The sequence below is a fragment of the Lathamus discolor genome, chromosome 1, assembly GCF_037157495.1.
Source record: "Lathamus discolor isolate bLatDis1 chromosome 1, bLatDis1.hap1, whole genome shotgun sequence".
Taxonomy (NCBI): Eukaryota; Metazoa; Chordata; class Aves; order Psittaciformes; family Psittacidae; genus Lathamus; species Lathamus discolor.
Genome location: NC_088884.1, coordinates 161,544,784 through 161,559,163, shown reverse-complemented (window position 1 = coordinate 161,559,163; position 14,380 = coordinate 161,544,784). Strand labels below are relative to the sequence as shown.

At 39.8% G+C, this 14,380-nt stretch overlaps 2 protein-coding genes across 9 annotated transcripts in view; one reads left to right on the top strand and one right to left on the bottom strand.

The window, feature by feature from the left end:
* The window catches only part of CTNNA2 (catenin alpha 2), a 510,177-nt gene that overhangs the window by 344,357 nt on the left and 151,440 nt on the right, over window positions 1-14,380 (top strand). The gene's annotated exons all lie outside the window — the stretch shown is intronic.
* Window positions 7,916-9,481, bottom strand: LRRTM1 (leucine rich repeat transmembrane neuronal 1). The gene has a single exon (XM_065665322.1). It carries the CDS (start codon window positions 9,479-9,481, stop codon window positions 7,916-7,918), a length of 1,566 nt encoding a protein of 521 aa, XP_065521394.1.

Sequence of the window (14,380 nt, the reverse complement as noted above, 5' to 3'; positions counted from 1 at the left end):
ATCACCATTGTGCTTTGTTATCACTTGGTGAATTTCTCCTGTGTTGGTTATCACTTAATTCTCTGATTAATCTGCTGTGGGCACTGTCCCCTTTTCAGTTTTCTGCTTCATTTTTTAACAGTGATTTTCTCTATCCCATGTAGTTCACCTTTATGCAGTTGATGGTCAATGTCCTTCACTTTCCGCAAACTTAAGTACTATCATCACTCACTGTTTTTTGGTTTGTGGGTTTTTTGCCCCTTACATACTATGTCAGATGCATTTCTTCTGCTCATTTATTGTCTCCATTATTTGTTTGTCTTTCAGGCCACAGGATTCACGTTCAATTTATTAGACTACAGCAACTGCATAATAAATTCATGACATCCAGTTGTTGGGGAATTTGATCTGACAGCAGAGTTGGGTTCTGTGCTCTTTGTAGAGGTAGTTACGGCACAAGGGGAAGGTTTGTGGAGACGGAGGCAGGTGTATATGCTGTTGAAGAAATACAGAATGTCCAATGGGGTGTGACATTTACATGAAATTAGGGTAAACATTTGACATGCAGTGGCCTCTTTAGCATGGGGTTTGCAAACCTTTTAGCAGCAGCACAAATTTCTGTTTGCTGTTGGAAATATTGCTTTGGGAAATAATCTGGATCAGAGAAGCAAACTTTCTGTCAGGATAAACTTTAGCATAGAGCCAAGTTTAAAAAAGGGAGGGGAAAAAACTCCCTAGGTGGTTTATCTCATTATTATTAGCGTTCTTTAATATTTACCAGGCTGTCTTGGCAAACCCAGACTGGCAATGGAGGCACTGAAATACTGAGACAGATTCAGATTTACTCCTGGGAGCTCACTTTACCTCGTGTCTTGCAAAGAGGGTTGATAGTGCTTGAGTTTCAAAGGGCTGGGTGTTAAAAGAAACAAATCCTCTGGCATTCAATAGCTGTGGACTGCTCTTAGAATCATAGAATCATTAGGGTTGGAAATGACCTTAAGATTATCCAATTCTAACTCTCGTGCCATGGGCAGGGATGCCTCACACTAGACCATGTTGCCCAATGCTCATTCCAGCCTGGACTTGAGCACTGCTAGGGATGGAGCATTTACCACTTGCAGTTTAGTTTAGGATTTTCAGGGTTATCCTCTTCCCCTTGCTTTTGATTTCCTCTGCCTCTGGGGTTTTGGGAATAAAAAATGGGAGAGTGGGGAAAAAGGGTGAAAATTAGAGGGAAAATATATACTCTAAAAGATGTTCAGAAATTTGTTTTCACTTTGAGTCGGTTCCCCAGCTAGTAGGAGAATGTTTGCTTATACCCTTTTATAACCACTAGGGTACAGAGGTGTTCTACTTCAGGGAGATCCGGAATATAAAATCTGCATTGCCTTCATTGGCTAAGCTCTTAAATCAATTGGACATGTCCATGTGTATTATTTTTATCTCAGATTTTACTGAAAATACAATTTTTAGTCCTCTCTCTGGTGTCACTCTCTAGTTTGCTATTAGGAGAAAGGTAAGTCGTGAAAAAGGCCGGAGCAAAGTTTGTGATAAATGAATGACCAGGCTTAGTGCCTAACCACGTCAGGCAGAGAAATCTGCTGATGCTGAAAGTGGGGATTCAGTGATTAAATAGTTTTTGTACTTACCTATTACCACTGAAATCTTAGATTTAGTCTTTGTTAGCTCAGAAATGGGACCGAATTGGTCATGTTCCCACAGCACCCTTGCTGAAAGACATCTTTCTGGCGGGGGTTACTGTGTCTGGTGAGGATGTGAGGAACATGAGAGCAGTGCAGTGGTTTAAAATAAAAAGTGCCTTAGCAGAATAGTAGGTGCTGTTTGCCAAGCACAGGCACACATAACGTTATCCTTTAGCCACTGCCAATTATCTCTAATTTCTATAAGTGATGTACATATTTGGATTTTCAGGAAGAGGGGAAAATGGAGGCAAAGGTGAAAAGCTGGTCTTTATTTAACTGAATTTCTTCTCTTGTAATGCAAATCTGGGTACTTTGAACTCAAACTCCTTTCAATGCAGCCTGTTACATTTGACTCTCTCACCCAACTATCACACCAGCAAAGGCAAGTAAGAACAGTAATTGCTTTAAAGGCTGAATAATTGTGTCTGAATGCCAACAAGTGACGTTATCTTTATAACAAAAAACAATTGCCCTGTTCTCACGGAAATACAGATTTCATTGCAAATATGTTCCCTTTAAAGCAGACACACTGCAATAAAATTACAGTGCTCTGCAGCATTCATCTCAGATCTTCACAGCCACCCACCCAATTACAAGTTGTGTCTTGCCAGCAGAAGATTGTTGCTTGGTTTCTGTAATATTTTTGTAGCCTTGCTTTCCTCCACATAAGCTTAGAGGTAGACTGTGCTCACTCCTTTCCTTTCATCAGGTTTTTCTGCTGTCAAAAAAATAATTGGCTAGTATGGGAAGTCTTTCACATGGCTCTAAATGTGATATTCTTTTATGTAGAATATACTCTGAGTAGTTGTTTCTAATACCTTAATAGCTCTGGTTTATGTCAGTAATTACATGAAAGGTTAATCTTTAAATCACCAGCATTTCCTAAATTCCTAATCATCTTCATGCTTGGAAAGGAACCCACATAAATGCTCAATTTGTTAATATTACACTGGGTTGAGCAGGTCAAGGAAAAATATAACCTTGGTGCGTAATGATAAATTGAACACAGCAAAAATATCTCAGATCTGTTTGTCTTAATAGCTGTGAATACAAAAGCTGAATATGAGGGGGAATGAAGGTGGATATAATTAGAAGGAGAATCTGCTGTAGCTTGAGATCACTCTTCTCTCTAGATGACGGTTTCTTAAGCAAAGGGGTTAAAAAAGAAAAGCAAAGAGATATTTTGGGTAGAAAAGTCTGATTTTCTGGAAAGTCTGTGATGAAATGTGATAGGAGAGCTAAGAAGTCCAGCCAAAAAAGTTAATGGAAGAGGAACAGTGCTGGACTTCAACAAACATAATGATGGATGAGGGGGACATTGTTCTCCCAGGGAGCAGAAAGGTGGCAGCGGAAATGACAGGGCTGTGTGCGTGTGTGTTTGAGAAAGCATGTCCCCCTGCGCCTCTGTCAATGAGAGTCTGTGTGTGACTGACTTTGAAAAGACAGGGAGAGATAGGGAAAGAGAGATGCTGGGTATCTTGCTTGAATCTCTGCCGTTGTCCTTGCCACAGTCTTAACGTGGGAGGTGAAGGCACTGGAAAGAATCTCATTTTCCCTTTGTGCACAGTGGTCCCCTTGCGTTCTCACCAGTTCTCATCTTCCCTTTCATCCTGTCCCTTCACCCCTTTCCTTTTCTCTTTCTTGCTTAATGAAGCTATTTGGTACCGTACCTTCCTGTCCAGAAGGTGTTTCATCCCTGCTTGCAAAGTTTGTAAAAATGCTTTCTGCACCACCTTCAGTCCTGCTTTTTTCATCTGTGCTAGTCCTTTAGATTTACCAGCTTTAAACAAGAAAAGGAATCCAATGAAAACCCAATGTAGTTGCTGTTACTCCAGTCTTTTCTCTCATCTTTTGTCTCCTCTTTATTTCTCTTATTGTTATTACTGTTATTATTATTATAGCACTGGAAATAACCTTCCCGATTAAATAGTCCTACATATTTGCAATTCTGAATACCACTGGAGAAGCTGGGGGAAGGGGAAGGCTATTCAAAGTGTCCTTTTGCTATTAATGCAGAATGAGACAGAGATGAGGAGCAAATTAAGTCCATCTCAAAAGCAAATGAGGGGCTTTTTATCAGAACCAAGGAAAATTATCAGATAGACTCATTTTAAATGCCCTCCAATGCCTTAGCCATAAAAACATACAGAATATATTAAAGCATACAAAAATATCCTTAGGTATCCTTAGTGATATTTCTCTGGCAGACGTACGCAAGGCAGTTATGAACCAGGCGTGCAACTGCATCTTCAGACTGGTACATTATTGCTGTGCACATGGAGGAACAAGTCATACCCTTAGTCTAACCCTCTGCAGTACTCAAACAGCATGGTAAAGGAGGGAATTTGCAGCTTTAACACAGAATTTCTTTGTATTTTACATATTCAGACCAGAAACAGAATGTGGTACATTAGCATTGAACCTGTGCTGTCATATCACTTTTCTCTTTTTTAAAGTAGTACAGAAAGGAAGGAAAAAAGACAGAAAGGAAAATAAATCATCCCTTATATACATCCAAAGCATACACAGCAACAGTTCCTTCATCACAGGGCACACTGTGAGTGTGTATTGATGTTAGCAGCAAGAGATTGCATATTAGAGATCTATATCACTGCTAGTGTTAACCATCCAAAAAAAAAGTTCTTTTGCTTGCCTTTCACTCTCCCTTCTATGTTAAAAGACACTTGAACATAAAGAAAATCATGTTAATTATCCAGTTATAAAAAGGAGATTAGTCCTATTAAGTGGAACATTAAAAGGGGAATATTTAAAATATTTTCCATCCTTTGATATTCCCCAAGCATCTCCTGAACAAAGCACTGTCACAACTAACCCCAAAAGCATCTTTTTTCTTCTTCCTTTTGATTTTGGAGCCATTTCATAAGCCAGAATAAGGGCATCAAAATAGAGGGAATGACATATCTCTGGGCAGTTGATGAACATGAAATATGGAAGAATGAGTTAGGGAAAATTTGCCCCTGCAGTTGCTATAAATGCAATACAAATATAATAACTCTCATATATACCAATGCAAGCAGCCTGGAGCAGGATGACTAACTGGATTTGCAATAGCTGGATTGAAATTAAATACTTGCTCTTTCATTTCTTTATTATCCACATGTATTTCATGTAAGCTTTCAGACTGGATGTGGATACAGTGTGGAATACCTTCATGCCATGTGGTAGCAGTGACACCCCTGTTTTCCACCGGTAAATATTCAGAGGGTATCAGAGTCTCCAGGTATCATCTAGAGATCATCAGGGGGTTGTTTCTTTATGATACCTACCCTTAGAAAAGACTTCTGCATGAAGATTTTGAAATACATGGTTTTCTGAAGTTAAATAAGTTCTGTGCTCTATATGGAGGATCCATCTATCATCCTGCTAAGGGTGCCAAGTCATTGGTGGTCATTACTTCTCTTCAGGAGTAATGGCAACAGGCAATACCAAAATCAGCTCTCATTTAAGAAATCACTGCACCTTTAAAGAAAAATGTGCTGTTCAGTTTACTTGAGCTGTCAACGCAAGATGCATGAAGCACAGAGGAGAATAAATTCCAAAGATGGAATTGCTCACGTCTTTGCAAATGTAGCTTGAGGTTGCTAACACCAATAAACAGCAGGAATAATTCCAGAGGGGTGCAATCACTAGTGTGTTTAAAATACAACCCACAAATCTGCTAAAAATACATAGAAATACAACCATGGGATGATTGTGTGTTGGTATCAGTCTTACATCAGATTTACAGGGTGAAACCATGATTCCTTATAGCAACAGGGGGTCAGTATGGAAGTAAAGATAATTTATATATTTTTATTACCACAGGCAGACAATATTTTAACAATCTCAGATGGCTTTGCAAGCTTCCTGGCAACTAGCTGTAACCAGTGCTTGGGGCTGCAGTGCTGCATGTTGATTTGAAGAACATGTAGTCCAAAGTTAGAGAGCCCATTTTTCACAGTTAAATTCCCTATTGATTCCAGAGAAAGGTTTAATGGCAAAAATACATATAGTCTGGCCCTCAGTTAACATGGCACAATGTATTTTCTCTTAAAATAAGAGCAGGCACCCCCCAAAGAGACAAGGGGCTCTGTGCCTATTCTCTGTCCTCACTGGCAAGTTTGTACATGGACACTGAACCCTTCATGTCACTTGGGAGTTTCAGGATAGATCAGGCCCTTGTGGGTTTGAGGCATAAAACCAGAAATGTGCATTTGTTTAAAGAGACAAAAGCCTAGTTTTACCAGTGCCAGCTTGTTTCAAAGCTGTGGGTGAATTTTCACTGCGTTTAGTATAAAAGCACTTGATTTTTATTGCATTTTCTATGTAAAGGTCCTCTCCCAATACATAATCTCATTGCTTTCACAGATGACATTATAGTCTCCGTAAATACATATTTTGCTTAAGAGGCTATGGTCATATTTAATATTAAACAGGTTGAGATGTAAAAATAGGGGGAAATAAATTCTGACTCCTTATAGTATCAGTCAGAAAAAAATATAAAATTCACTCTTTACATTTAAAGTTAATGGCTAAAACCTGCTGTGCAGGGAAAAGAAATCATTTATCCTGTGCCTATTTTCTGCTTTCTAAGTCTGCTGTAGCCTTTTAAGAGTAGGTGGCACTTTGATGCTATAAAAAAGAAAAAACCTGTGATAAATGAAAATACATGTTAGATTTCTGATTTTTCCCCTACTGGTGGTAACCTAAAGATAGAAAACTATGTACAAAGCATAGAAATGTTACCCAATGCATTGCCCATAACATTTTATTAGCATGTAATGCTGTATGAAGAAAATTTCAAGATGCTCTGCCTGATGTTATAAAACTACCTCATCTTCATTAGTATGAGAGGAGTTGTTGAAAAGATCAGTCAGTAGGTTGCTCACATATTGGAATGAAAAATCCAAAATACAAGGAAAGGAAGGCTTTATTTAAGGGCAGTCAGATAAAACAGCTCTGTGATTCCACATTGTTAAATCACTGCTTATATCCATCAGTTCCATTCATCAGTCATTAGTAAGGAGGTTTCGTATACTTTCAGCCTCTGCAGAGATTTTAGAGTGGTTTTGTTAGTGAAGGCTGGTGGTGAAAATGAAGGATACGACATAGGCTTTGCTAGCAGTTTACTATAGGACCCAGAAGTATGCTCTAATAACTCTGTCTTACTCTGACAGCGTTAGAGCCAAGCTTTTACTCCTGAAAGACATACAGGTTTCACCACTGAGAACCAAATAGCTTTTCCTCTTCTCCATTCACCATGGCACCACAGTGCACAAAGCAAGGGTTTCTTTACTCTTAGCATATGTCAAAACAAGCATAGAAGTGGAAAATGCTAGTAAAAACCCTTGAATTCCGAAGTTTTTTTGTCCTTTTCACTTTAAAGTAAATTATGCTGAGGACATTTTGGCAGTGATTTGGTCATTCTGGGTTTAGTTGGTTGTTTTATTTTAGTGAGACTTTGCAATATAATCAGTTTTGATACAAAATACTTTCAGGGGTTAGGATGCAGTTTTTATGGATCTTACAGCAACGAACAAGTGAGCTGTACTTAAAAATCCTCAGAAATCGTGTCCCAGGGACACAGTCAAAACTTTAGCCTTTCTGAGGTCCATTGGCTCCTTGTTGTACTGACATCCAGTTACAGGTAGCACATTAACAAAAATATAATTCCAGTATCATGCTTCATATCTTCAGTAACATGATGTAAGTGAACGTGTGCTAATTACAGTGTGAAGCCATCTGGTTAATTTTAAGCTTTCTATTTTACGTGGCTTCTTTGCTCCTAGACTTTCATTTCAACACTCAGAATGAAGAGAAAAAGAGGTTAAACTGTTGCATTTTTGTATACAGGGAACAAGTCATGTAATATACACCAGTCTGTAAAAACTGTAAATGCTATTTGTTTTTATTTTAAACAGTTTTCTTAGTTTACAAAAGATCAATAATTGGTACCTTTTTACACTCTCAGATTCCTGAATATTGACAGATCTTCAAAGGGAGTTATTAGCATATGAAATCTTAAGATTGACTGTCCTGAAGGTTTTTAAGACACGATAAAGCTAAAATATCAAGTCTTTTAGACAGCCCCTCTTAACAATTTCGGCAGAGGAGCACATCAGAAATCACCAGCCAAGCACAGCAACCCCAACCCCCCCCCCCCCCCAACCTCGTGCCACCGTCTGCCTGCACGCTGTTATTTGGTTGCACACTGTTTAAATCCCCAAGGAAAATCACACCTCACATTCCCTCGCTGGCTGCTGGTGACAGGAACAAGATCCATACTCATTAATGATCACCAGGGCTCCCTCAATGTGGTTGGGTTTGTAATCAACGTAATACTCCTGGGCTGACATGGCAGCCATTTGATGCATGGTCTGTTTTTGCTTCTGCTTTCTGCGCTGTGTTATAAAGCACTGTCTTAGTTGCCTTAAGCTGGCTGGAAAGCACTTCCAGGAGACGTACAACACCAAAACCACGATGAGGAAGGAAAAAATAAGGGCCATGGTCCCCGTCACCACCTTATGAATCTGAACGGCGTTCTCTGAGTTCTCGCCGGGCATGGTGACGGTGATGGCGTATGTTGTCCAGTCCTCGTCGCCGTCCTGCACGTCGTACGTGGCGGTGGCCGAGCCATAGCTGAACGTTTGGTCGCTGTTGTTTGTTACCGGGGAGAGGGTGTTCACACTTGTCGGGTCTGTTGTGTCTTCACACAAGTGGAAGGCGTAGACTGCGTCCAAAACATCCTCACCCTGTGCATACTCAGGGGTGGCACAAAGCAGGTTGCTGTCGTAGCGACCCTTGAAGGTGCTCAGCCAGGAGGCCAGGGCGCAAACGTTACGGCTGCAATCCCAAGCGTTTGCAGAAAGGCTGATGCTAGTGAGGGACTTCCAGGAGTCGAGGACTCGGGAGTCGATGTAGGTCAGCCGGTTGGAGTCCAGCTGCAGGGATTTGAGGTGAGGTACACTTTCGAAAACGTGAGGCTCGATGTATTCGATTTCATTGCCGGAGAGATCCAGTTTCTCGAGTTGCCATATCCAGTCCAAAGTGTTTACTACAATGGTAACTTTATTCCTTCGCAGGCAGAGAGACTGCAGGGAGATGAGCCTGGGAAAATGGGCTAAATTCACTTTCACCAAGTCATTGTGCTCGAGGTGCAGCTCAGTGAGTTTGAACAAGCCCGCAAAAGAGTTTCGAGCCAGGCTCTTTAACTGATTGTATCCTATGTCTAGAAACTTCAGGCTGCGACAGTCCTGAAAGATTCTCACTGGCACGAACTTGATGGCGTTCGACCGCATGTGCAAAGTTGTGAGTTTTCTCAGCCCGTGGAACAGGTCAGGCTCCAAAGACTGTAGGTTGTTGTATGATAAATCCACACTGCGCAAGTTTGGCATGGGTCGGAAAGTGGTGTTGGGCAGTTGGGTTATTTTGTTGGAACTCAGGGTGAGCTCTTTAACTCGCCGCAATTTTTGAAAGGCATTCCCCTCCACTGAGCAAATGTGATTGTGATCCAGATAGAGCCACGTGAGCTGCATTAACCCTGTGAACTGTCCATCATGCAGCTCTGAAAGGCTGTTGTACCGCAGAGACAAGCCCATCATGCCCGACAGGTTGCGAGGCATCTCTGTAAGATTCAGTGATTCACAGTACAAAAGCCTGCCCTCACACCGACATAGCTGTGGACACCCACTATTCACAGCTGGAAGCATTTTAGAAAAGATACCCAGCGTACACAGTATCAACCCCGGGGGCTTCCTCAGCAGCCAGTTTAAACAGAGACCAATAAGAAGGAAATCCATTAGCAAGGATATTTCCAAATATGCTTGAGAATGTCCATTGAATCTTTTTCAAATTCTACATCATATTTTATTTAAGGAAAAAAAAAAAAAAAAAAGAAAAAGACAAAAAATAAAAAATACAAACCCAGACCCCCAAAAACCCAAAACCGAGGCAGAAAACCAAAGCAAAACAGCAAACAGAACAAACACAGAGGCAAATATTTCACTTTACAGCATGCAGGAGCTGTGCAGCATTAAAGTTCACAGACATTCAAAGGTAAAATGATAGTGATTTTGTTCATGTTAAATGCTGCGGCAAAGGAAAAAAAAAATCTTTCTTCATGAAAGAATTTAATTAAAAAGTGTCTTACCCACCCTTTTCCAGAGAGTGACAACCTCCATTCAGTTGCTTCCTTTGTGTTTGGACTAATTATATGCAGAGCTAAAAAAGACCCCTCTGTGCTACAAATTCAGTCCCTTTCAATTTTGTGCAAGGCTGGCAAGCTCACAATGTCTCACTTTGCTTCTGCTCAAAGAGCGAAAGGCTTGTCCAGCTAGCTTTTTAGCTGACTCCTAGGACCTGCAAGTTTCAGAACTATGTACATGAGCTTGATCTTCTCCTTCTCCCTCTGTCCTTTTCTCTGCAGTTAACACTGTGGCGTGAAAAAAACTCCAAACTCTGTACTAACGACTCCACAGGATTTGTCAATCTGTTTAATGTCCATCATTTGCAACGACCATTGACCGGCACAACCTTTACTCCATAGAGAGATTACCATTCATTCACTGACCGGCTAAGGGTAGCTTTATTTCCCATTCTTTGTTCGCTTTGCTTGTTAGGTGATGCTTAGAGCAGAGAGAGACAGCAAGAATCCCTTCCCTTCAGCTGAGCAGTATGTTGCTAGAGCATGCAGAGGCACCTAGTGTTCACTGAGTGTCGTAAGCTGCTCATGATTGTACGCCTGCACTGTGCATCTCAGACATGGGCAGATTGAAAAGGGGTGGGCATAAAACCAACACTGGAGCGAACCAGGAAAGTAATATATGCTCTTTGATGAAATGGAAAATACTTTAAGCCTATCTCGCCATTTCTCAAACAGGCACGCACACACAGCCGCACAAATCATCAAAAGCGAGGCAGTGCTAAGTAGGAAGCTTGAGAAATAGGATTCTTTTCATTTTTTTCCTGCTTTTGTTTAAAGACTGAATTTATAAGCTATTAGCCGGGAGAGGGAGATACTCGGTTTCTTGGTTTGGGAAGGAATATGTAAAGCAGCATCTTTGGATTGCTTTTTCTCTCTAATTCTGATGATGAGATTTGCCTTTTGGAGTCTTGGGGTGGGGGAGTGCGGTGGATGGAGGGGTGGGGGGGGAAGAATGTGTTTTTCTTCTGAAATTGTCTAATTAGAGCATGATTTGAAATTCTGTGCATTCTTTCTCATAGAAATGCAGCCAGAGCTCTGCAAATGGGAATGTCTGGTTTCATATAAGCTTTAATTACATTTGGTCTTTTTCCATCCTGCATATTTTGTGTGTGTTCAGCACATGCCTTTCCTAAAGGCTTTTTTTTTTTTTTTCTTGCAGTGTACGCTACGGCACTCTAAACTCTTAATTCTTGCAGCATAAAGATTACTGTGCCTTTGGAATAAGATCAGCGTATAGCTTACTCTGACCGTGTCGGCAGCATGCAAAGATAGGGGTTTGAAACCCAATTAGTTCCTAAGTTCTCCAAATCGTGCTGGTTTTTGTTCTGTGTACCAAAAAAGATCCTTGCCTGGTAATTTGCAGTCCTCATTATCTATGGGAAATGCATCGACAATGAGCTCTCTCTCTGTAATTTTGACTGAGTGAAAAAAATCTATGATACTTCTGTCAGGAAAATGCTGGCCATCTTTTCCTCTTGTGAAATAGAGTCTAATGCCTGTGTGCTGGTGAATGTGATCAGAGCTGACAGCTCACAATTCTGCAGGAATTTGCTATGAAGAAGTTTCACATGGAAATACAAGTATTGCAGAGGATTGTGCTAATTTTAAGTCAGCATCGGTTGTGAAATGCTGGAGGCAGGGCAAAATCATGATAATTGCTTTCTTGTTCACAATCATATTAATTTAAAAAGAAATCTATTTTGAAGCATCTGTTGCAGAGCTGTGAAATCCTAGAGCTGTTCCTTGTGTTTGAGTGTGGCTGGCTGCTGGGAGTGTGTGCTGCTTGAGATCAAGGAATGCAGTAATCTGATGCAGTAAAAGTTGCTTTACAGAAGTCCTGGAAAACTTAAGTTCTCGGGCATAAAAACGTGTGAGGGAGATTCATTACAAATATATTCACCAAAAATGTCTTTAAATAAGTTACAAATATAAACCATTTTGACTGTAGTTTCAGAACCTGGGAATCAATGTGCTTTTATGTTCCCCATTCAGTTTATTTACATTTTTTCTGCTATTCGCAGCCCTTGCATTTTAGTGGTCTCAGAGTAAAAAATATGATGCTTTAATAGTTTATGAACCTGGTATATGTGTTAGCATTCGGGCAGGAAAGCTGAATATGGTTTTCCTTTCCCAGGATCGTGCTGTTTTATTTAAAGCAGCCTGTTTATGCAAGTGTCCACTGGTTGCAGTACACCTTAATTTTGTTTCTCAATACACAAAAACAAGAAGGACAGCAGTGACAGAACCAAGAGAAAGAGCACTGAAGCAGACAAGACTAAAAAGTCCTTTTCCAGTAATATATTCCAGATTGCATTTCTGAATATTTTGATGCAATTAACAGGGGAAAAAGAAATAAAAAGATTACTTGAACTTTACAAATACCGAAAAAAGCTTCAAAGTGATAAGGTTGTATCCCTTAAGAGACTGCAATCCTGCAAGCCTTCATGGGGAGGTCTTAATGCCTTCTCTCATACAACAGTCTGAGGAGAGATCTGCAACAGCAGCCCTAAAAATATTCAACTATATATTCAAGGAAAGCTGACATTTTTTGCAAATCAGAGGATGATAATGATCGCTTAGTTACATCTAAATGCTATGTATAAAATGAAGAATGAAACTCCTTGATGCATCACTGTGAAGAGCTGAATACCTTATTTTTTTCACTGCTTCTTCTTGCTATCACCTGGGATACAGCTTGGATCCTAACCAATCTGCCTATTCCCACACTGGCATATAATCCATTATCATTTGGTTTCCAGAGGGAGAAATTAGAGCAGACAGTAGCAAACCTGTATAGTATCAGCTGTAAGACTGACAATCAGAATTAGGGACCTAGAATTAATGGCCCTAAGCATGTCTCCAAGCTCTGTCAGAGGTCTATTGCATGATGACTCTGCTCTTCTTTTACCAAACTCTGTAGAAAAGATTCCAGGTAGTCTTGAAATGAGAGACCTCAAGATGTGTTTGAGGCTGTGATTTTGAGGCAGAGTAGTGACCAGCTTCAAGAACTGTGGGACGTGGATCTGCAAAGACAACCTTGGGTCAATAAAGGTCTTAGCCCTGAAATATCTTTGTAAATTTGGTTTTCTTTGATACTTTTGAAATGTACTTTTTTTTCCCTTTTTTTTTTTTTTTTTTTTGCAATAAAACTAGGAATCCACTTTGAACGTGATTGTAATGCAAAGGACTTAATTTCCACTGTCTGAGCTGTTATCACAGCTAAACTGTTAGGTTTACACATTTTCTGAAGTTTCAAAGCCTCTGGCAAATCTCTATAAATTAGCAGATTTAAATTAGCTTTATTAAATGTGCTATTATAAAACATTTTAAGAAGTGCAGCCTAAGTTTATATGTTTAAGGGAGATTGATTAAATCAATGAAAAAGTAGGTTAGAGAAGAACAATACGAGTAAAGTTTTAGGAAGGTTAGCTGGTAAACTCTTTCTTGTAGTCAGGACAAGTGTAATTCCCTGGCAACACCTGCAGTGAATGTCAAAATTGGTCAGGTTAAAAAAGGAAAGCATTTTTTCAAGGTATTTAGACTACACAGTTCTAATATTGTATTCAGGTTATTGTCACTTATCATTTAAGTAGCCTCAGAATCATTTCTTTCTTACTAATTCCTTGTATTGACTGTCATTACCTAGTTTGTGCCTACCCGCCTGAATGTTCCATCCAGTACAGATGAGTTTGGGACAGAGTGAATAAGATCTGAGTCTGGCCACTAAAGTCTAACTATGCATATGTACATTGTTCAATAATTTAACCAGCAACATATAAAAAGACAAAACAGTACATTAAATACTGAGTATATTTCTTCCTTCTGGTATTTTCTGAATGGTTTCTATCAGTATAATAAAAAGTGGGGCTTTTAGTGGTGATTTTAATTTCCTGTCATGAATGGGCAGACTCAAACCTCGATCTTACATGGTAGTCTTTAATTTTCAAGTGCACCGAACCATGGCATTTTGTATAAAGGAAAAATTTAAAAACAGAAAAGGGAAGAAAAAACCATGACTCAAAGTAAAGCAAATTAAATCTGTTTCTGGTACTTACATCTCGGTCATCCCTGACATTTGGCCAGCTTCTGTGTTGAATTTAGGGTTTCATCTGATAAGGAGTCCATCACCTATGTAACATGTCTCTTTTAGTCAATATAAAAATGCACTATATTATGCAAGCTTCAACCGAAATATTCCTGGTATCTCCAGGTGTCCAAGTGATAACTGCCATTAAATTCTTGTAATGCAGAACAGACACATCAGATTTGTTACTACCTTTGCATAACAGATACTCTTATGTAAATCACCTTATTGTTTTTGACAACGTGATAGACACTTTTCTGTCTCATTGCAGTCATTCCATTCTCATCTTCAGCCACATTCAATAGCAAGTAGTCATGTATAGCTCTGCAAAATCACTCACAGAAGAAACCTATGTGCAGAATTGTCAATGCAGTGCAGAAATGTCAATGTGTAGGAAAACATATCAGTGAT

What these genes read in the sequence shown, in the direction of transcription:
- LRRTM1 (XM_065665322.1), bottom strand. Translation starts at nt 9,481, where the DNA reads ATGGATTTCCTTCTTATTGGTCTCTGTTTAAACTGGCTGCTGAGGAAG.